The sequence below is a fragment of the Lacerta agilis genome, chromosome 3 (assembly GCF_009819535.1).
Source record: "Lacerta agilis isolate rLacAgi1 chromosome 3, rLacAgi1.pri, whole genome shotgun sequence".
Classification (NCBI taxonomy): Eukaryota; Metazoa; Chordata; class Lepidosauria; order Squamata; family Lacertidae; genus Lacerta; species Lacerta agilis.
The window spans coordinates 34,914,162-34,937,858 of NC_046314.1; the positions used below are offsets into that span (position 1 = coordinate 34,914,162).

The 23,697-nt window shown below is 41.4% G+C and overlaps 1 protein-coding gene across 2 annotated transcripts; it reads left to right on the top strand.

The window, feature by feature from the left end:
* The first annotated feature begins 357 nt into the window (after positions 1-357).
* OGFRL1 (opioid growth factor receptor like 1) lies at positions 358-10,672 on the top strand. 2 transcript variants are annotated; one of them, XM_033143230.1, is made up of 7 exons: positions 358-844; positions 5,490-5,576; positions 6,263-6,344; positions 7,781-7,859; positions 7,961-8,027; positions 8,140-8,285; positions 9,395-10,672. In XM_033143230.1, the coding sequence occupies exons 1-7, from the start codon at positions 449-451 to the stop codon at positions 10,149-10,151; spliced, it is 1,614 nt and encodes a 537-aa protein (XP_032999121.1). In that variant the 5' UTR covers positions 358-448; the 3' UTR covers positions 10,152-10,672. The 2 variants fall into 2 exon arrangements, with proteins under 2 accessions (XP_032999121.1, XP_032999122.1); XM_033143231.1 differs by having other exon boundaries at positions 359-844; positions 6,266-6,344; positions 9,395-10,671.
* The last annotated feature ends 13,025 nt before the right edge of the window (positions 10,673-23,697 follow it).

Consider the following 23,697-nt stretch of genomic DNA (forward strand, 5'->3'; position numbering starts at 1 on the left):
CTCTGCTACTGCCGCCGCCGCCGCTCAGGGGGCGCTGGGCGGGCTCAACTATTTCCTGTGGAAATCCCAAAGCGCTCGGCTCCTCCTCCCCACGGCGCGTGTTTGTGGGCTAGGGGTGGGTGGGTTAGAGAGAGACTGGCTGAGGAGGAGCAGAGCATCGCTTGCTGCCTCTTCAGCCGCTTGCGCCTGCCTCCGTCTTCCTCCTCCTCGTCGTCGTCGTCTTTTTCGCCAGCCTCCTTCCCGTTGCCTGCGGCCTCCCGGCGCTGCCAACCATGCCCCAGCCGCAGCAGCAGGAGGAGCAGCTGCGGTGGCGGCGGCAGCGGCATTCCTAGCCTGCTCGCGGAACCTACCGACCTACCGACCGACCTTCCCCTCTTTCCCTTCGGTGCGCGCTCCCTCCCCCGTCCTCCCCGGGCGGGAGAGAGAGGCTCCTGCGTTGCCTCTCTCAATGGGCAGTTTGCTGAGCGGGGTCAGCTTCAAGGAGCCCACCACGGTGGAGGACTGCGACTCTACCTGGGAGACGGACTCCGAGCCCGAGCTCCAGGACTCCGGAGGGGAAGAAGGGACGCCGCTCGAGGGGCTGGGGGGCGGAGAAGGAGGCGGCGGCGGCGGCGACCCAGCTGAGGACGAACAGCAGCAGCAGCAGCAGCAGGGGGAACCGCTCCCTGCGGCAAGCTGTCGGCCGGAAGACACCGAGCCCAGAGAAGGGGTTGCTGAGGAACCTGAAGAAGAGGAGCTCGAGGAAGACGAGGACGACGAGGAAGAGGAGGAGGAGGAGGAGGAGGAAGGAGAGGATCAAGAGGGAGGGAGGCACGACGGAGCGGAGGCCGCCAGCACCGAGCAGGTAACTCGGGACGCTGCAAACTTCTCCAGGGGGCTATTTGGGGGGGGCGGTGTCTGGAGCTCTCTCTCCCCCCCCCTTCAGCGCCATTGCCTCTGCCCCCCTGCCAGTGCTGGTGCCTCTCCAAGGTTGTGTGCTTCCCCTCTCTCTGTTCAGAGGCATGTGTGCGCCAGAGTCTCGGAATGCAGCAGCAGGGGACTTTTGGACACCATGGTTGCAGACGCTTGGGGTGCGTGTGTGCGTGTGAGACAGAGATAAATATACATTTCTACTTTCAGCTTTCTCCATTTCCCCTTTTTTTCCTCCCCCCCCCTCGCATGCAGAGTGACTCAGGAGCCAAGCTGTGGCTGCATCATCCTTGTTGTTGTTGTTATCATCATATTCTTAGTAGGGTTAAAAAGAAGAAGCTAAATATGGATTTGAGGTGTGTGGCAATCAAAGGGAAGAAGACCAAGGAAGAGAAGCACTCTGGCCTGGCAGGTTTGCTGTATTTTGTTACAAGCCTGCTGATCCAGCCTGATTTTTGTTTTCCTTCCTGTGACATGCGTAGCAAGGAGGAACGGTGGGGTGGGGTGGGGGGGATTTATTCATTTCCCCTCCGGCAAGCTGTTCAGTAGAGCTTTATATCTTCTCTTTTAGAAAAAGATTCTGGTGGCTTTAAAATGTAGAAGGTCAAAGTAGTTCTAATCTTCTCTGTTTCCTTGGTATAATCATCCCCCATCGCATGCCTGCCTGTTCAGGGGATAGAAATTACAGTAGCACATGTGGTGACAAAATGCAGTTTCAGAACAGGGCTTATTTGACATTCTGGCTGAGTGTAACTACAGCTATGATTGCACATATTAGGCAACACATCACTGTGCAGGACCAAGAGAACTCATAAACCCAAGAAATAAGGAGATCATTCAAAGAAAAAAAAGAGTTACTTGCCTCCTCCTTTCTACTCTAGACTAGATCATATTCTCAGCTTTTTACTTTAAAAAAAATACTCTTATTCTGAATGTAATGTTGACTATATTTTCAATCCTTACCTCCATGGAATTATTTTCTGTCTCTTAACAAACATTAAACTGAAGACCACTATCCTTATGTTTCCACCTCATGCTTTCATCTCTGTAGAGAAATTATTATTATTGAAACTGAACCTCCACATACTAGCCTGGGTCATGTGAGAAGTGGGGCACTTTTTAGGCAGTTTTGCCATTCAGTAATCCCATATGTATATTTGCACAGTACAAAAGGTATGGATCTGTGTCTTATTTTCTGACTGCATTCCAACAGGGAGCAGGGATCTTACGGCACAATCCTATGCACATCTACTCAAAAGTAAATCCTACTGAAATCAACGGTACAAAACAGTGCTTTCTTTCCCTAGAAAAATAGGTGCCAGTACTCACCATGAAGTTGTTGCAGTAAGTGCTACACTTTTTAACAGCATAAAAAAGGTGCCGGTACTATGTACCCTTGACTACCCCCTGGGGAGGGGGGAAAAGCACTGGGTACAAACCTGAAAGTAAGCATGAGTAGGTTTCTTTAATAAACCTGGAAATGTTGGAAGCAGTATACAGTCTTCAAATTATAATGTAGAGTCTGCATTTGCTTTTGTGGCTTTTGCCAAGAAAAGAAGAGTGGTTTATTTTGGTGCTTTGATGTGTGTTAAGGTATGACCCCATGCACTACTGTTGCCATTTGCCTCTTTTCAGTTGCATATTCCCCTTTACCGACACCAGTCCCATCAGAGGTAATCCACCTCCGTACCCCAGCATTATGTTAAAGGCTCTGTGTTAGAATAGTCCATCACTGGACACCTAATAAAATGAAAAGTAATGGAAAACTATCAATGATAATTAAGGCTCTGTGGAACTTTGTATCTCACTGTTTCTTGGAGTAGACCAGGGGTCAGCAACCTTTTTCAGCTGCGGGACAGTCCACCGTCCCTCAGACCATGTGGTGGGCCGGACTATATTTTTTTGGGGTGGGAAATGAACGAATTCCTATGCCCCACAAATAACCCAGAGATGCATTTTTTTTAAAAAAGCACACATTCTACTCATGCAAAAACACGCTGATTCCTGGACCGTCCACGTGCCGGATTGAGAAGGCGATTGGGCCGCATCCGGCCCCTGGGCCTTGGGTTGCCTACCACTGGAGTAGACCCATTGAAACAAATGGACCTAGTAGTAATTAATTTCAGTAGGTTTACTCTGAGTAAAAGTTAGTTGAATACAATCCTAAATGTGCAAAAGGCCAAGTTACATTTGGCTCATTCAGGCAAAAGTTACTTCTGACAAATTTGCCACTCCTTCCCCACCCCCACCCCCCTGCATGCCCTGTTCCAGTAAACGTCATTTATCCATTCATAAAGTAGTGGAATTATGTTGCTTGGATCCATAAGCAGTTCTTAAACCTGCAGCACATTGACTAGTTGGGATGGGGTCAGTGCAAGTTGCTATTATAAGAAAAAATCTGCCCTTATTCCCTTATGGGGTACCCAAGAGCCCTTGTAAAGTCCTTTATGAACATAAAAGACCTTAATTTCTTACAACATTGCCATTATTCAGACATATTAAGTCAAGAAAAGTTATTAACTCCAGAGAGGCTGTCTCTTACACATAAGGAGAGGGGATAATCCTGTAACTTGAGTTCCAGGTTTTATCCAAATATTAAAAATGAACTGTAGAGCAAGTAAGAACATTAGCCCACATCAAGTTCTGATTGGTAACAATGTGAAAATGTATTGTTCTCTTTTTAAAAAGATAGAAAGAACACTAGTAGAAAGGAAATAATGGGTCACTCTAGTGGGTTGGATTTCTGCATTTGCTAAAGCAAAAAGTTATTGGCTGGGCAGATACAACAACGTTTCTGTTTTTCCTTGTTTATAGGGTGGGCTACAAATCCCCTAAATCTATGGAAAAAATATTTATTATTTGAGTGGAGTTTGTTAAATTATATCTTATGTTAAGATTTAACATATAACAATACTGTGACTAATGGAATTATCAATGGTTGACACACTGAGGGTGCCTATTATTCTTTAATGTGCAATTTTAAGCCAAACACCAGCTAGAGTCAGTGCAAGTGTTATTATTCACTATAGAAAATAACCATAGATTCTGAAAGTGGTGTACATTTGCATACTCTTTCTTAACCTTTCATAAATGGTTATTTTGGTAATTTGAAATCTTAATGCAAGGTTATTTAATATTTTTAAAATGTTCACTCAAAATGTTTTATGGACTGCAGTACTGAGCTCAGAGCACTTACAAACTAGATAGACTTGCATTTATGCAGATTTGGTTCAGCAGTCCCTTGAAGTTATCTGAAAGCTTGAATAATTTATACTTGTAGGCAAAAAATATAAATGTCACCATTGCTCCATAGTGTGTATCAACCCCTCCCTCCAAGAGAAAGCTGGGCAAAATTATGGCCACTGTCACTAGTACCTTCCTTTATCACATTCTGGAATCAGAAGTTCAGATTTCTGAGGAAAGCACTAATCTGTTTAAGTCCTAATGGTACCCTATTTCTTTCGGGGGTCACTTCCAGCTGGCTAGCCACATGTCCCAGATAACTTTTAGCAAGTAGAGTCAGTCTCTGAAGGTCGTGAAAAAATAAACCTATTTCTTTCTTCTTCTTTATTTTAAACAGCAGGAACCATTCAGTAGAATGCATGAAGGACAATATTCAGTAACCAGAAGCCCATCATAAAAAAATTGAGTGTAACCCTAAGAGTACCACTAAATTGCTTTGGAATAGGAAATCACATGCATATGTATGTTTGATGTATATTTGTGTGCGCGCGCATGTGCATGCGTGCAAATGTTTAAACAGTTGAGGTAGTTTGAAATTGCTGTGTTTTGTTTTCCAGTCCTTTGTCATGTTGGCTTCTCTGCATACATCTTTCAGAGTGAGGTAGGGTAGGTTAAGAAACTGTTGAAGGTCACCCAGTGAGCTTCATGGTTTAGTGACACAAATTGGAAATAGACTGATCCATCCATAACTGGAGCTTAACACATAGCTATTTCATTTTCTACGGGGAAAAGTTTCAAGAAGTAGCAGCACCAAAATTAAAGTCATGGCAGTTGCATGTATAGCATAGCTTAAACAAATAATGCTTGAAAATGAGAGCAGCCCAGTTACAAGTCAGATACTAACTTTGAATGTTCCCAAAGCAATAGAAAGGAGGTCACTATGCTGTGTGAATAGGCCCTTGACTTGCTGCCAGGCTTGAGAACAAGCTGCTGGCTGTGATGAGAAAGCTTCCATATTGCCTATCTGTACTGCTCAACTTATTCACTTGTGGCAGTCGTGCCTGGATACTGGTGATCAAGCAATGAGCATGCATGGGTGAACTAACCCTTCGGTCTTCAATAGACTACTATTCTATATATTCCAAACTAATGTGTGTTACACACGCAAACACACATTTTCATTCCCCTTTTAGCTGCAGCTCTTGGGGGGGGGAACTCCACCAAACTTCAGGAACAGCTTTTTGGGAAGGAATGCAAGGAAATATGGGAGGGAGGGAATTGAAAAGCATCACTGTGCACACAGAACAGCATGTGTGGCCCTTTGGAATGAATGCAACCCAAAATATACAGTCAAGTCTAAAAAGATTATGCTCATGGAATATGTCTGCTCTTTGCAGGGGGATGATGCAATTGAAGTGGCAGCTAAACCAAAGAGAAGCTTTTACGCTGCAAGAGATTTGTACAAATATCGGCACCAATATCCAGTAAGAGCATTTTGGAGTATTCAGGTTTTCATCAAGATAGATGCGTGACAATTTTTTTTAAGTCCCTAAAGTAATTTTACAGTTCCAGCAGAGTGTTTTAAATCTACAGAACTCCATCACATAAGTCTATGAAAATATATGCAGGTGGGTGGGTGACTAATCCTAGAAAACCCCATAGCTGCCACTGTTGGCTGATTCTACTAGAAGACAAGTATGTTTTATTTCATATACCTATTGATTTGTTATTTGTACTGATGCAGTGGTAACAGAGACTTCTGCTAGACCAGGCATAGGCAAGCTCGGCCCTCCAGATGTTGTTGGACTACAGCTCTCATAATTCCTGACCAGTATCCATGCTGGCTGCCGCTGATGGGACTTGTGGTCCAAAACATCTGAAGGGCACCACATTGGATACCCCTGAACAGCTAACCAATCCTTCTCCCCACCCCCATGGGCCATCCATCCCCTTTGCCCAAGCTGAAACCACTTATGGCTACTCTGCATTGAATAAAAACCTGTTTTCCCAATCATAGAACTAAGCTGAGAGAGAGGGACACTTGCCCCGCCACTAAGATCTGGCTTGACTTTCATTTGGTCAACTTCTTATCTGTCATACTGATGATGGCTTAATATAGATTATATTTGGCTGATCATGCTTTGTGTTTTTCCTCCATCTCTCTGCTCAGCAGAACTTTAAAGATCTGCGGTATCAGAATGATTTGTGCAACCTCCGTTTTTACAAGAATAAAATTCCCTTTAAACCTGATGGTAAGTAATCAACGGCCATTGTCACAGTGTTTGTTTCATTCTTTTATATCCAAGGCCTTTGTAAATCAAAAGATCAAAACCAATTCAGTGTCAGGTTTGGCATCAGCAGTTTTGTAGCCCTATCCTATGCATGTTTACTTGGAAATAAGGCATACTGAGATCAATGAGGCATTCTCCCAGGCCAGGAAAGTGTGCATGTGGTGGCAGTTTAAGGCATGGGATTTCATTTTAGTCAATTAACAGACGCTCATCTTTGTGATGTTCAAATATACTACCTCTAACCTGTTTGTGAGCTGCAGCAGCCTGATTTTGGTTTTCTGCTCCAACTTCAAATGGTGCAAAATTTCCACTACTTTTGGTTTACTTCAAGAAAAGCAGATCACTTGTGGGTTTCATATTAATCTGGATCATGATGCCTTGAAATTTCAGACTTATTAAGCATAACTTGAAAAGCTCTAGATAAATTACTAGTGGCATCACCATTGTGCTCTTCAAGTGAAACAACCCCCCTCCCCAGGTTATATTATATATGTTGGTGCCAGATTAATAAAACCAGTATTTCTTTGGCACATTTGAACTTCTTGTGTTATTGTGTTGCACTACTCATTGTGAACAGACTATGTATTTTTAGAAACCTTGGCTACTGGGTTAAGTGGGTCATGTCCATAGCAGTGTGCATTGGTTTAACTTATGAGTTAGCAATTTATAGAATACTGCCATTCCCCACCACCACCACATTTGTTTGGGAAAGTAGTTTTAAGTAAAGTCACAAGGTTGGTGGGGAGTGGGCTGAGCCACACTACTTACAGCATGGCTGGCTGTTGTGATGGGGAGAGAAAATTGCTGTTGGCAGACAGAGAATTTTGTATTAATAACATTGTGGCACTGAGCACAGTTCAAAAAACATAGGCTGGCCTTAGTAGATAGCCCAAACAGTTCCTTGCCATGGCACTTACCAAGTTCCTCTGAGGGAATGGGCAGGATGTTCTAACACTATGCTGAGCTTGAAATAAAGAACTGTAGAGGCGAGCCCCTCTCCTTTCCCAGAGTTCAGGAGGTCAGGCATTCATTCCCATTGTGCTAAACCTCAGCATCAAGGACAGCTCCGACCTTTCTCATTACAGAGCCCTCACACTCCTCCAGCAAAGGAAGGAAGAGCAAAGGGTTGCCTTGTTGATGTGCTCATGTCAAAGCAAAATATGTACTCCCCAGTAACAAGCTGGCAAGTGCATTTGTACATCCTTGGCCCTATACAGTGCCTGGTGTCTTCTCTAGGGTTAGAAGGACAATGTTAATATTTTTAAATAATTTGAGACAGTATATTTGTCAACAAAATACATTTTTTGCGTTCTATGCCACAGCATTTTTAGATGCATGATATATATACAAATTGTTGTATTTGAGGTTTACATTTGCTCATGCATTTGTATTTATAGGTGTTTATATTGAAGAAGTCCTAAATAAGTGGAAAGGAGATTATGAAAAGTTGGAACACAATCACACTTACATACAGTGGTTGGTAATTGTTTTCTTCTCATTGCTTTTACAATACATTTATATAAATTTGTCTAAACTTGCTTAACCCACAACAAATCTCCGTGTCTTTAATAATATAGGCTTTTTCCATTAAGAGAGCAAGGACTGAATTTCTATGCAAAGGAATTAACAACATATGAAATTGAGGTAAAGCAAATAATTCACAATATAACTTTGCTGCTTGATGATTAAGGGTAAAGGTATTCTATATCTCTAATTTTGTTGTTGTTTGTATCTTCTTTCTGAAAACGTGTTGCAGGAATTCAAAAAAACAAAAGAAGCAATTAGAAGATTCCTGTTGGCTTACAAAATGATGCTGGAGTTTTTTGGAATAAAATTAATTGATAAAACCGGAAACGTTGCACGAGCATCTAATTGGCAAGAACGATTCCAGCACTTAAATGAGTAAGTAATGTCTTGCAGTAGGAGGCCTGCAGTAGAGCAAATCCTCTGTTTGCGCTACTCCCCACTTTATTTATTTGCAACATTTTATATCCTGTTCTTTGTTGCCAAGCTGTTCCAGGGTGGGTTGCAGCAATAAAAAATACATCATAAATGCACCATAAAATCTTAACATCATTCAGTCTTCTAACAAGAATGACAATATACAATTCACATCTCTTTGCAAGAGAAACCAGGTGGTTCTGAATTACATCCACCTCCACCGCAAAAGGCCTGGAGAAAGAGGAAGGCACATGTGGCAATCAAGATTTTCCAACCCCCAGATGTCAATATGAGGGCATAACATTTGGATAGTACTTGCATAAAATCTTAATGGGGAGGCCCAAACAGGGCGGTTGGTTTCCAGGTTGTAAGTGCACATATGTGGCGCACTGAGATTTTACATATGTGGCTGCCCAGTGATCTCAAAGGCAGGACAGGCTCAGCTGGTTGGAAGGAGGTATATGGTTTTCTCCACCATACATAGGGATGAGATTCCGTTCCATGCTGCCTTTGTTCCTGAGAGGAGCATGAATTCTTTGTCAAGAGTTTTTGCATCTGTGTGTCTATCAGCAACTATTTCTGTTTGCATATGTCTTTAGATGTGTCAGTGAATACTGATTTTGTTTATTTACCTATTTCATAAATTTTATACACCACTTAATTGTAAAAACAAAAACAAAAAAACCTCATAGCTGTAGTCATCAGGTGGCGCCCAAGTAGTATCTCTACTGTCATAGGCATCATATCTCTGAATACTAATTGCTGGAAATTGCAGATGAGCAGAATGCTGTTGTGCTTGCATGTTTCCCACAGTCCACTGGGCTGATCTATATGTAGTATGAAAAGGCAATTCTAGTTTAGCTGGCATTGAAAGACCTTTCACTTGGTAGTTGCCATTCCATCTGAATTGGCTCTGAAAGATCCACATTGGATTGGTAATCCTTTTTGTCAAGGTGTCAGGTACTGACTATTTTTCTATCCTCTTCCCCCCTCCCCTGGCAAAGAAAAATAATCCCCTGCTTTGCTTCCTGTCATTTTGAATTCAGATGATTTTTTTTTCTTTTTTGCAGGTCCCAGCATAACTACTTGAGGATCACCCGTATTCTGAAGAGTCTCGGCGAACTTGGGTACGAGAGTTTCAAACCTCCTCTTGTAAAATTCATTCTTCACGAAGCTCTTGTGGAAGACACCATCTCCAACATTAAGCAAAGTGCTTTGGAATATTTTGTATATACTATTAGAGACCGAAGAGAGAGGAGGAAACTCCTGCGGTTTGCCCAGCAGCACTACACACCCTCTGACCACTTCATATGGGGACCGCCGAGGAAGCAGAAGTTGGAAGGAAGCAAGCCGAGTAAAAAGCTGGCATCACCGGTTTCTCTCCGCAGCGGTTACATTTCTAAACATAGAAGTGGGAGAGAATGCAAGAATGTGCCTGTGATTTGTAACTCAAGTGGCAAAGCAACCAATGAAAAAAGGGCAGAACATGCTAAAAAGGATGACGATTGTGACCGGAGTAGGAAACCCACCAGCCCTGAGGTGGTTAAGCAAAGCATTGGTGAAAAGAATAGCAATGCTGATTGTCAGAACTCCATACTGGAAGAAACTGCTAATCCTTTGAACCAGAAGGAGAGCGTTTGCCATCTTAAAAAACATAAAGGCAAAAATGATGAAAACCTTAATCAAGACTGCAGAAATGCAGAACTTGTAGAAAAAGATTGCTGTGACGGTAAAAGCGATTCAACTAATATATCAACAGATCTGCAAGACGGCGTAGTTAAGGATAAAAACCCAGGAGGATCGAGCAAAGAGGAGACTCGAGCATAGACTAAAGTGTCTCAGTTAACTTGTATGAAATTGGACAAGGAAAAGAAGATCTTGATGCTGGGCCCAGTGCTTGGCCACCAAGGGGTTATGCTCTCTTTCATTTGACTCTTGTTAACTGTTTGCACTTTTCAGAACTGTGTATTAAGCTTAAAAACAACTGCAGAATCCTCAAGCCCGAGAACTCCTATGCTAAGCTTTGCTCTCTTTGTGGAAACTATTGATTTCAGTTATCGTTTCCCCCCATCTTATTCTAATATACATTTTTTAATCTTAGTTATCTGGCAGCTAGGGTTCCAAGGACGTCCAAGGAACGTCTTCTTAATGATAATCACTTGGTATGCTGAACTTCGCAATGTCTGCCATTGCTTGAACAACAAAAGCAGGTTCATTTAGGCTGTACATTCAGCATCACCACCATCTGGACATAGAAACTAAACCTCGGAGACCCAGGTTCAAGTCCTACCTCTCCCATGACTCTCACATTGACAGCAACCTATGTTCTCTCGGCCTCAGTTTCTCCACTGAGAGTGTATACTTCTCAAGTGTTGCTGCTGGGGGGGGGAAGCTAGCAAATCACCTTTTACATTAAAAACTATTAGTAATATCTGCACACCAGCACCCCTTGTTCCAAAATATTCATATGTAGTTTGTGATGGCATCTTCCCTTGGTGCCTCCTCTCTTCCTTCTTTCCTCCCATGCAGCTGCACAAGTCTAAAAATCAGGACACAGCATTTTGCCAATGTTTATTTTGCCTGAGAGACCCACTTCTGCTGATAAAGGAGTATAAGGTCAGAAAAGGCTTAAGCACTGCCGAGACAAAGTTGATGACTGCCCACTCAGCTTCTAAAGCAGAAGTAATATTTTGAGATTGACCTTTTCTTCCTTGAGATTCCGGTGGGATTTGAAAAGTCCTCTGTTCAAAAGGAGAGATAGCAGCTTTCTTTTCTTTGTTCTTCCCCAACTTTCCCAAAAAATCATGCCTAAATCCTCACTTCTAGCTACTGGGGGTATGCAGGGAACATCCAGGGAAGAAAAAATTCTTAATCATGCACCTGATCCAGGTAACTCTTTACTCCAGGGGTCAGCAAACTTTTTCAGCAGGGGGCAAGTAGTTTGGGGACCCCTGCTTTACCCGCTTCTATGTACATGCTTGCTTATCCCCCCTCCCCAGAAAACTTAAGATTTCCTTCATGGGAAGTGAGGGAGAACTCTGAAGCAGGATGGATTCAGAAGACACTGCCAGAACCAAGGAATATGCTTCTTCAACAAACACAGCCTGTTCTAGTGAGTAAGAGTTAGCCCATACAAAAGACCAAACTTCTCTTTCACCCCAGATAGCTTGGACATCTTTTACCAAATAGTAGAGTATTTTATAGAATGATGGTTGAAGGTGTGTGCTAAAATTGTTGTCTGTGCAGCTTCTCAGCCTCTTCAGTGGGTACCGAAAGCCTGTTTTGAAGGAGGGACTCACAATTGTAAGGGCTTCACTTCCTCCTGTTATCTTAAACCAGAGCCTTGATGAATCCAGAGTGAAAAGTGTGCTCACAAATAGCTTTCCAGTGCATTTAAGGCAAACCTTTCCGCATTTCAGATAGTCTGTTTCCAATGCCCTCTCCAGTTGGAAAGACATTGAGGACAGAGGGCTTTTGTCTTTTTAGATTTATATACCACCCTTCAAATGCCTTTTCAGTTGTTCTAACCGGGTAAGAAGCAGCTTCTTCAGAGCTTTCATGCCTCTGTGCTGGGAGGCACTGGCACAGCCTTCCTCATACTGGTTCTTTCCAGATGTTTGTGATGACAGCTACTATTAGCATCAGCACAGCTATGCTGACTAGGACTGATGGGAGTTGTAGTTCAAAACATCTGAAGGGCACCAGCTTGGGGAAGGCTGCCCTAGCATATCTTTGCAGGCCTCCCTCCTCCAAATGTGTGTTCAAACAGAAACAAAATATGAGCAATACCTTTTGGTTTTAAACCTCCCTCTTACCTGTATTAATCATACAAATGTTTCAGTGATGGCTGATCAGTGGTACTACTGCAGGCTTGGAGGTGGGGGTGGGACTTGTACTGGAGTGTTGGTACCGACGCCAGATTTTCTTTCAAAGCTGGTAGCTTCACATCCACAAAGAATATAGCTATGAGTTTATTCCAGTTTATCGTGTCAAAAGTATGTATAAAATTCCAGTTTTGTCCTTGGATTTGCTGTTCAGCAGATGCCTCCTGGCATATGGAACGAGGATGAAACTGGCACCAATTCTGTGATGTTGGAGACTGTTATTTGAGGAAGCATTCATGAAATGTGCACCACACCAAGCACCCTTTCTGCAACCTCCTTTGAAATTGAAAACAACAACATCCTCTTACTTAAATGTTCTTAGTGTTCCTTCCTGATGCAGGAGTCTCTATTTATAAAATAGCATCCCTGACACATCTTATCCACTCTTCAGGTTAATCCTGTGTGAGGCAGTGACTCGCAAAAGAACAAGTGAGCCCATGCTAGAGATACCAGAGCACAGAAGATATTATTTAGTAAAGCAGATATATAAGGTTTAGCCAGGAAGTGATGCAATCCTTTATTCAGCCTGTGCCAAGACCATTTCATCCAGTTGCTTGTTTGTTTCCAGACTTTGTTTACCTATTTGTTTCCAATATTTTTCTTAAATCTTTCAAGTTATATGTGGCCATATACTCGTTACCTTCTCCCGTTTTGTACACACACACCAGGCAAGAATAGATGAGTGCAACTGGCACCGCTCATGGTTCTAGCACTGTGACAGATGGGATTGGGCCCTTTTATAATGACAGGTGTAAACTTTTGGACCTTCTCTGTATGTTAAGAAATCACCGTCTTTCATTGGGTGTGTTTTTTTTCTTCAAAACAAAACAAAACAGGGTAAAACCATTTTTCACCAGTGAGCGTTTGATGGTTTTATTTTATTGGCTGGGTCTGGAGGCTGGGGTGGGGGTTGGGAGTGCAAACTGTTTTTGACTGATATTTAAGTGGCTGTATTATTCTGTTGCTTGTTTGCTGTAAACTGCTTTGATATTATAGAGAAGCAATCTACAACTGTTTTAAATGAAACATGCAAGAGAACCGTGTTTTGTTTATATCAAATTTGCATTAATTGGCTTGAGAGCAAAGAATTCTACACACCAAGATGTGTAGTAGTACAACAGGGGGGCCGGTTCGCCTGTTGTTGCAGTGCCAACAACAAGATCCAGCTGCACTGTATAAAAACAGGAAGTGCTTCTGTGTGTCCATTATGTGGGGCATGTTTGCTTCAATCAGCAGCCCTTGCACCTCATGAGGTCCTGCTTTGATGGGCCATTGGACCCTTGTGGGAGGAGTCAGAGATCAGGAAACTCAGCAAAGAATAGTACAGTACTCTACAAGGTGCAAGGGCTGCTGCATACCTAGCCACAAAAAAGAGCTAAAGATTCTACAAATGGGATCCAAAGAGCCTTGTGGACCCTCCCTGACCCCACCATGATACACTGGGGCTTTTCAGTTTCTCCCTGGTGACTATGTACACACCCAAGTTTCAGGGTTGTTTTTTTTGTCTTTTTTTTGTCTCATGCTTCAGTATATAAATCCTCCCCTGGACCCTTCCGGATGTAATGAATTACCTTAGGACAAGGTGTGTTTATCTTCATAACTTTTCTTTAAAAAACAAAACCTCCTTATGGTATTTGTAAGCATTATATGCTGCTGTTTTATTGGGAAATGTGTTCTGTTCACATGGTAGAAGTAGGTGAAGTGTTTTATTTATTTTTAGTCCAAGAAGTGCTTTAATTTGTAATTCTCATTTTGTGTGTGTAAATAAAACTGTTTCACAACTTTAGGAATGCTTCTTCTTCTTCAGATTTTTTTACTCCTGCATCACAGAGCACACCAAAGTCAGCAAACATACTCAATGCATTTACAACATTTTGGGCTGTGTTCCTAATCACTTAAGAGAGCAAGCCCCATTGAACACAGTGGTGGCAGTGTAAATTGGAGTACAGATACAAAAGAGGCTGCTTTTAATGGTAAGGGATGCAGGCTGTAGGAAGTAACTGCATGAATCATCCTTAGGTAGCTCAGAGACCTCTAATTTTGCAAACTAGTAAAATCCAATGTTCATGTTGAACATAATTTTAAATGGCTGTATAATCATTAATATTCTTGCTTGCTTTTCTAATAGAATTTTTACTTTTCTGTACTTTGATTTGTTGGGCTAGTAGTGTGTTAATAACTTATGCAGTACATTATTTTCTCTTGAGTTCTTACGTATTGATGAACTTGACCTTCCCAATTTAAAGGTGTAATATATTCTGTGTAATAATACATGGCATGATGTCAATGTGACCAGGCCTTCTTTCTGTTTGTATAAACAAAATGACACCAGAGTTAATTAAGTTTTTTGTTTTTGGCGCTGAGGATACAGAAGTCAATCGCATCTGATATTTTGCATAGCTTCCTTACACTCTGAATCATTATTCCAAATGTATTTATAAGGCATTTTATTACACAGCTTTCCAGCCATAGGTTTGATGTCAGTTCCACAGGAGGGTGGTTGAAATTGCATAAAGCATGAAGATACCTTTCTGTACATGCACATTCTAGTGCTGTATTCGACACTGCATCTCTTATTTTCAAAAGAAAGAGAAACTGCAGTATAATTTGCAGAGAAAGACTTCCTTCCCTGATCTTGAATTCAACAGTGGGTCAGTATGTGAAGTTCACAACCTTTTTTTTTTAAAAAAAAAAAACAACCAAACCATTTTGCATAATTAGATGCACAAAAACCCAGTACAGCATTTAACAAACAAGGCAGCTTGCCATATCTAATTACGCAGAAGAGGAATGTGTATCTGCAGTTTGCAGAAATTTATATACGGACACTTACCAGACTTGGGATTTCCTTTCCATGGCTGCTGTGATGGAAGTGTCTATAACCTGAGGGTTCCAGCTATTGGGTATTCCAGCCTTCATGCACTGGGCAGGCTTCTCTTCCACAGACATGACACATACTGTGTTTCCCCGAAAATAAGACATACCCATGAAATAAGCCATAGCAGGATTTCTAAGCATTTGTGCGATATAAGCCATACCCCAAAAATAAGACATAGTGATAGGCATGGCTATGCAGTGTACCGACGCGGAACGGTTAAGAAGACAGGCGGCAACTGACATAATAAAAATAAGACATCCCCTGAAAATAAGCCATAGTGTGTCTTATTTTCGGGGAAACACGGTAGTCAGCATAGATAGCCTTGTTCTCTCCATGCAGTGCTAACTGTATGAAGTAATGATGACTGACTGCAGCAAGTAACTTCATGTTTGACAACCAACCTTCATACTACGGTACTTATCTTCAGGACATATCTCATATTATTACCTACTTAACAACCCATATATATTCAGGGCAAAATAAACACCAATGCCAAAGTTATCTGTGTTAGGTGGTGGTCCCTCAAGTTGAGGAAGCAATTCTTTTTTTAAAAAAACAACAACCACCATAATGTGTCCCATTACTACAAATTACACTTGTGAAGAAACCTGTGCTTGGAAAATATTTTGAATAAGATCTAGTATTACATTAGAACTATTTATTAGACACTCATACACTGGCTGTGTTTGCATGTCACAGTAAACTATGGTTTAACATGGTGTACATGAGCTGGGCAAACTATGCTTAGTTTTAAATAAGCCATCTTCAAATTGGTTTCAGAAGCTTCTGAACATCTCCATCCAACCATGCTCATTCCTGTTCATGTACAACACACTAAATATATATTTTAGTGTAAGAATATATATTTTAGTGTAAGAATTTGATTACACTGTTCTATAACTCTAAATGTAGTCTGCTTTAAATAATTCTGTCATTTATTATGCTATATTTAGTTACATAGAGTCACAGTTAACATTTTAAGATTTCCTTCTTAATTGTAAAACATGATCCAGTAAGGTAAGTGTGATAAAGATAAATGGGAAATGGGAACTGTTGAGTAAATGGACAAGTTTTATTTTATTCTTTTGAGTCTGACACTGGTCTTGGTTTGATAAGGAGAAGAAAATAGCCGTGAGTTAGCATTTCTACATTAACATTTAGAATACGTTTGCTTTGTCTATTAATGACAAGTTCTATATTCAGATCTTTGTGATAAAATTGTACGATTTACCCATTTTTTTAAAAAATCACTTTATTTTGTACAAACTGAAAGCATGTCTAATTCTTACTCAGTTTGAAAATATCCAGTAAATTATCTTTTCCCAGATAGGAACTGATAATCTATGTCTTGGAAAGTACCAAAAATGACATTATAAAGGGAACTACTTCTATTCTGTTTTGTTCTGTTCTAATGTATCTAAACTTATAATAAAGATTATCACTAATCGCAAATGTACAAATTAAGGAAGCTGAGCAGAGAACAAAGGTTGTTTCCATCTCAAAAACCCAGTATAGAATTAGTAGTCAGGTGGGTGCAAAACCTGTGTCTTCATGTTCATTTTTCTACTTTAGGGAGAGGAAAATTGAAAGTTAAGAATGTGTTCAGAGCAAAGGGTTAACCTCCATGTACTGTCACTCTGATCCCAAAGAATAAAATTAAATTGAGAATTCCAGTTATAAAACTCCCAATGCAGCATGGCCCAAAATAGCCTTGTGAATTTTTAAATTAATTTTCTGTAGAATATTTATAAACCACTCTAAAGCAATATCCCCAGAGCAACTTACAATAAAATGACAAGTTTAAAACATTATAAAAATAATACAGAAAAAATACAGCAAAACATCCATGCAAACAGTGCTAGTTATAAAACCTTGTCCAACTCTTAAAATAGCATAGCAAATGAGGAAGGCCTTTATTTGTCTCACCTTTTGTAAGAGAGAATACTAAAGATGGAGCCCTTGAGCATAAATAACTCCTATCCTTTTACCTCTTCCCATAGGATAGTGAGACCTAGAGAAAGGATTTGGTAGCTAACGTTAACATTTAGAGCTTTATATATCAAAATCAGTATTTGGCATTGTCTTTTGCATGATAAAAATGGCAAGATGTTTCATCCTGAAAATTGATCATTTTCTAGTGATTTTCAGCACACTGTAACTAAACTGTGGACTAAGTCTGTGGGGATGTTTTCATATAACTTTTATCCCAGCACGTTTCAAGTGGGAAACTACCTGGTAGCAACTTTGGCCTCAAATTGTTCATTCTCCACTCACATCTTGAAACCCCATTGGCTGTGTTCAGAATGTGTAGAGGGGAGCAGGTATGCCTGAGCCGTTGTGAAGTTTGTGAGCAATACGAGAAGCACCAGTGTGGTATAGCAGCTAGACTAGAGTGTTGAAGTATGGCAACCCAGATTCAAATCCCTACTCAGCCATGAAGCTCAGTGGGTCAGTCTCTGTCTCTCAGTCCAACTCACAGGCTTGTGCAGATAAAATAGTGAACCCGAAAGAGCCATGCACACTACCTTGAGTTATGTGGAAGAAAGATGGGATATACCGTAAATAAAATATACTGCATACCTGCTGAATTTGTTTTTACATTTTCATAGACTTTTAAGTGCACTGGGTTTACTAAGGGACCCATCACTAGTGCAAGCAACACATGCACAAGAAGGAGGCCCTCCTTGAGGGCTCAGTTCACACATTACTGAAGCTTCACTCAAGCTGATGGCACAGGAATGGATCCCACACCACTTTTGGTAACCTTTGTGAAGAGGAAAAGTTCACAGGAAGGTTCATGACATGGCTCCTTCCCATTCTAAAGTTAGCCTTCCCTCCGGTTCCTTTGCTTCCTCCTCGCCCCGTATTTTCCTTTCCTGCCTTTGTGCAATAAATCTTTATCAGGGTTTGTTTTCTACTCCTGGCAGATTTGTTCCCAATGGTGGGTCACTGTTTCTCCTATATACCTGTCTGGTAAACTTGCATAATGTAAATTGGCGCCGTATTACCTAATCAGTCAATTTGACATGTCATTGCATACTTGCTGAAGCACACAAACGGAGCAGCAGTGCTACTGCCAGTATCTTGCTCAACACAGCCCTTTAGCATAAACTGCATTATTTCTGTAAAGCTCTATTTCCCTGAATATATATATAGTGCAGTAAGATAAATCTATGTCAAGTATGTATGTGTGTTTCTATATGTATCTTTGAAAAAAAAATGAAGAAGTTAGCTTAAAGCTCTGGGAACTAAATTATTTCCAAACAGTTTTGAATAAGCATAGTAGAAACCATTATTTTGTGTTTCATAACTCAGAGCACATCTAAAGAAAAATAAATACAAGAAAGCACTAGGAAATGAATTTTAATTACATGGAAGACAGTGGCCCTGCTCTTGCACAGCAGCAAACTGTGTGTGCGCTGATTGTGGATGAGGATCACTCTTCCCCTGTCAAACAAATGATTGGCAGCTATCAGAACTGGTGGCACCAATACACACTTCCATTTGTGCCATACCTAGAAAGCATGGGTCCAAGGGGTCTTCTGCTTGAGCCACGATTTCTAGGCATGGGTCTGAGCATTTTTCACCTTGCCCTGCTCCTTTCCAAGGGAAAATTTGCCCTTTAGAGGCAGATCAGAACAAATGGCAGTTGAGGGGAAACTGAATTTCTATCTTCTACAATTGAACGCTAAAGGTGTTTTCCCTGAAAGCAGAGGAACAAGAGGAAGTGTGGATAAGCCCTGAATAGAGAAGCACATGGGTAGGCAGCCTGCATCATGTACAAACTATTAGATAGTCTATTTGGTAGTATGCATGTGGTGCAGGTTTGTTGCACATGTTCTACTGTCTATTGGATGAGGAGATAGCACCAACACCTGGGAACTTGCAGCAGCCTCCTGCATATGTGTGGTGGGCAGATGTAGACAAATAAATCTGTTCCTGCACACTAATCATTGAGAAACATTTAACCACAAGCAAGTATTTCTATAGTCACATTTTAGCATCATGTACATTGAGTGTGGTGAAAGGGCAGTGGGACAGTCAAGAGTTTTGTACCACACAAGGCCTCCATGCATAAGAAAAGCACCCCAACAAACCCTTTCACACAAGTAATACTCAAAGAGGGCAGGTATTCTGAAAATTCAGCAACAGATGGGTACTGTGTTTCTCCTAAAATAAGACACCGTCTTATATTTTTTTTCACTCAACAAAACACAGTATGGCTTATTTTCAGGGGATGTCTTATTTTAACCGTGTCGCATCGGTACGCTGCATAGCCACGCCTCTCCAGGCTGTTTTAATGGGAGGTACCACGTCACTATGGCTTATTTTCGGGTTATGGCTTATTTTTGGGGAACGGCTTATATTTCGCAAATGCATAGAAATCCTGCTATGGCTTATTTTATGGCTATGTCTTATTTTAGGAGAAACAGGGTAGATAAGCCTTGGAAAGAACTAAAGTGTGTTTTTCTTAATCCAATTTCTCTTTAAACATATTTAGTGTGTGGGGGGGATGTTATCTGCAATTTGAAAACATCAGTGTCATGTCAGATGGGTGGGCTGTGCTGAACTTGGTGTTCTTTTGCAGTACAAAATGGAAGAATTCTGGGCACGCTTGTTAGAACCATTTACCATATGTACGTAGTGAAAGTTGTAACCAGTTTCTGGATTTGCAAGGTATTGTAAAAGATACGTTTCTATGATTGCATGGCAGTCTTCTGCCAAATTACATAAATGAAGTATTAAAAGCAATGGTTTATGAAGTAAAATATGAAAAACTTTTCAAGTGGCAACGCTAGTGTGCCCCAAGGTTTCTAATAAAGCTCGTTTTGCATTAACTACGTTTATAGCAATGCAGTGGCTGTTCAAGCAGTGTAGATGTGTAGTATTGGACTTCTGTAGTTCATTTCCAAAGCGGCTTTTGAGGAAATGGGACTAAACTGGCAGAATAAATACAGCTGGGATAAACGATTGAGCTTATTCTTTAATAAGAGGAGAAGAGTTTGAAGAAATGCGATTAAAAAGGCATAACTTGGAATCTACAGTTGGGATATTGGCTGTACTTTTTGCAGCTGATCAGAGAAGCAAGTTGGGTTTTCCTTGTTCCTCTTGGGAGACCATTATAGTAAAACCACTGGAATTTTCTACTCAACGTGCTAAAATTAGCTTGCAGTCCTCTATTCGGCTCTTATACTGAAGATTCCCTTGACTAGCTGGAATGCCAAAGTGTGAAGAATCGGGGTGGGTGGGTGGGTGGGGGGGTTGGAACTGTCTGCTATAATAGATATATGCATGTGCTTTTTACTCAGAAGTGTTAAGTGTTTTTAAACTGCATTCTTTTTGACATGCCACAGCGATTTTGCACTGTATTAGCAAAGTAAATGAATCCTGGTAAATTCAGGCTGCATAAAGGTTTGTTTGTTTTTAATCCTTTTCATCTGCAACAATTAACATTCCCCTCACCTTGGCTAGAGTGCAAATCTCAGAAGTCCCCTATTTTGCTGCATGCTACTGTTAAGTGACTGAATGGTCTGAGTTTTTGCCAACTTTTTCCCCTGAATGAATAATAATAATAATAATAATAATAATAATAATTCATGTATGACTGACAAACTTGTGATATTGAGAAACTCCCAGCATGGAGGTACAGAAGTAGAAAGCTCTTTACTTCCTATGTAAATAATAATAGTAGAGACTTTCTGGGTAAGACCAAATATCAGCTGGAGCACAAGCATGTTTATTCTATTGCCTTCAACTGCATTTACTCCCTAGTAAGTGTGTAAAGGATGTTGCCCTAATCTAGCATTCTGTTGACAACAAGATGACTCTGGGGAAACTCACAGGTGAGACATGAAGGCCATAGCCATCTACTGGTGTTCAGCTGTAACCTCTGCTTCCAGTTACTAATGCCTTGCTCTCTGCTGAACGGTGTGAAATTAAACTCAGCTGAAGAATGTGGGTGATCTAAGCTTGAATCAGTTATTTCCTCTTAGTAGGCAATGAAAGACATATATGCCTGGGTGCTTGGTTCAGCACCTAACCTATGAGCTCGTGTCAAAGTCCTTCAGCCTGCGACAGTTCTGTAAGTTGAAGAGAGAGCTTGCTATGTACCGAGAGAGTAAAGGGTGACAGGTAAAGGTCTCATTTTTTCTTTTTCTGCATAACAAAAAACCTTTATGCCAAAAAATCTTAATATCTGCCAGCTTTAGAAACCGTCAGTAACTGGATACCTGTCAGGGATCAGGCTGGAGAGTACTACTCTGATGAGGAGTGGTGGGAGCCCCCCTCTCCCCCTGCTGAGAACCAGGATCCTGGGGCTCCATGGGAGCAGGAGAGTAGTATTGACCTGGAACGATGGTTTGCTGAGGGACACAGTTTGGAGGACGGGAGTTGGGCAGAATTGGGAGGCAAACAACAAGAGGCAGAACGGGAGGAGAGAGAGTTAACCGAATCTCCCTTGCTGGAAGGTATACAGCCTCTTAGTCCCAGGGCTAGGAGATTGGCTAAGGTAACTTCACAGAAGGCTAATTGGTTGATAGATCAGGTAAATAGGACATGGGAAGATGGAAGTGACTAGAGGGAAGTGGGAGGAACTTAACTGGGAGCACCTGCATTGCGAGAATGGTCTTTTGTTGTTTTGCTGAGTTCATTAAACATTTCTGTTGCTGGTAAGAGACTGCTTTATCTTGCATTGCTTATCTACGGTCAAAGTATCCATTGAGTAGATACGCTTAGAAGAAATGTTTCCTTCGTAGCCTTGCCTTGTAAATACAGTATCTACTATTTTACTGCCATTAATAACATCCTAGAATACAAGAGTGACCAACCAGATAAAGTACAGAAGCTACAAAAGCTCGAGACACAGCAAGTCTGATATTAAAAATGTTTTCGTAGAAGGAAGTCCTATTTAGACCGAAGGAGCTTGCTTCCGTTTTAAGTTTGCTCAGAATTGCAGCTTTACTTGTCCTTACACCCAATATATAGGTACTGTGGCTCAGTGGCAGAGCAACTGCTTTGCACACACAAGGTCCTGGGTTCAGTTCTCTAGCATATCCAGAGCAGGGATGGGAATGTACCCTATATGAAACCTTGGAGAGCCATAGCCAGTCAATATAGGCATGACTGAGCTAGATAGACCAATGTTTTGATTTAGTGTAAAGGAGCTTTCCACAGGGGATGAACAGGGCTGAAAGGTTATTAACACACCTTATCTGCAGTGAGATGTGAGCACCACATTCTTTTGAATAGCTGCAACATCACCGTCCTACAAACTACTCCATGAGGATGCTTAGCCTGAGATCTGCTATTGCCTGCCCCGTTTCTCACAGCCAACCTTTTCAAGTAGTTGAGAGAGCTATAAGCAATAGTATAGATCTCAAACTGCCCCGCCTTTATATAAGGCTTCTTCTGTGCTTATATATACAGTACACACCCACCCACCCCTCAACTGGTTTATAGCTAAAACCACATTATTACAAATATACAATTAATGCAACAGTAAAAATGCAATAAAGCATTGTTAATAAGATAAGATAATATGCCCCGAGAGGTTGACTTGGACCAGCAAGCCTCAAAGGCGGGTCTGTCTGGTCCTCCTCCACATACAATGGTGTTGCAGGGTGATTGCTAATTTCCTCATATTACTTTCTTCCCCATCCACCCACAAATCAAGGCCCATTGAATGTTGAGATATATACTCAAACCTAAGAACATTTGCTCAAAATATCATTATTGCCTCTCCTCTACTCTCATTGTGTGGGGAAATGTCCTTATACTGATGTATACCATCCCACCTCATTCAGGAAATTGTTCTGCACTCTTTTTAAGTGTGCTTACTAGGTAGAATCACACACACAGCACTTTTTGGTTGTTTCATCCTTTTAAAGCTAAAATGCTCAATCTGTTGTCTTTGATGACTGCCAGGTTTTAGTAAATATTTTCCTCTACAGTACTTAGCATTTGCCAAGCATACTTGGGAACATTCTAAATATATTTGAAGTCCGGCACAACTTCTGTTTGTTAAAATGATTAAAAGCTGCAGACAAATGTAGGAATGGCTCCTATCAGCACTTCCAGAACAATTCTGCCCACTTCAAAACAGACGGTGGAGATGAATGTTTTAATCAGCAGAATTTCACTCAAAACACAATATAATTAGGGAAAGCAGGTTTTGGCCAACATATTGCAAGGTGTCCAATCAACACATCAATGAGAGAGTGCTCACTCCCTAACCCAGTTTCCATGTTTCTCTTTCCCACCTGATCCTAACCCTCACACACAGTTTACCTTTTTCCGCCTGCCTGAGCTCCCACTTCCTTCTACTGGACCTTATCCCAAACATTGTTTCCTTCTCCTTTATACTGTCCTCCACAGGAACACAGGACACTGCTTTATCAGTGTGTCAGACCATTGATCCATATAACTCTTCAGGCTAGCAGTGGATCTTCAGGGTTTCAGAGAGAAGCCCTTCTCAAAGCCCTACCTGGAGATGCCAGAGATTGAATCTGGAACCTCCTGCATGCAGAGCAGATGGCCTGCCACTGAGCTGCAGTAGTCTTTTTCCAATGTCGTAGGGGCAAGGTTCCCTGGCCACAAGCATAATACAGCATCA

Excerpts from the sequence above, each read along its gene's own strand:
- OGFRL1 (XM_033143230.1), top strand. The coding sequence starts at position 449 with ATGGGCAGTTTGCTGAGCGGGGTCAGCTTCAAGGAGCCCACCACGGTG. Across the intron at positions 845-5,489 it reads AGGCCGCCAGCACCGAGCAG|GGGGATGATGCAATTGAAGT; the intron begins GTAACTCGGGAC and ends TGCTCTTTGCAG. Across the intron at positions 6,345-7,780 it reads AATTCCCTTTAAACCTGATG|GTGTTTATATTGAAGAAGTC; the intron begins GTAAGTAATCAA and ends TTGTATTTATAG.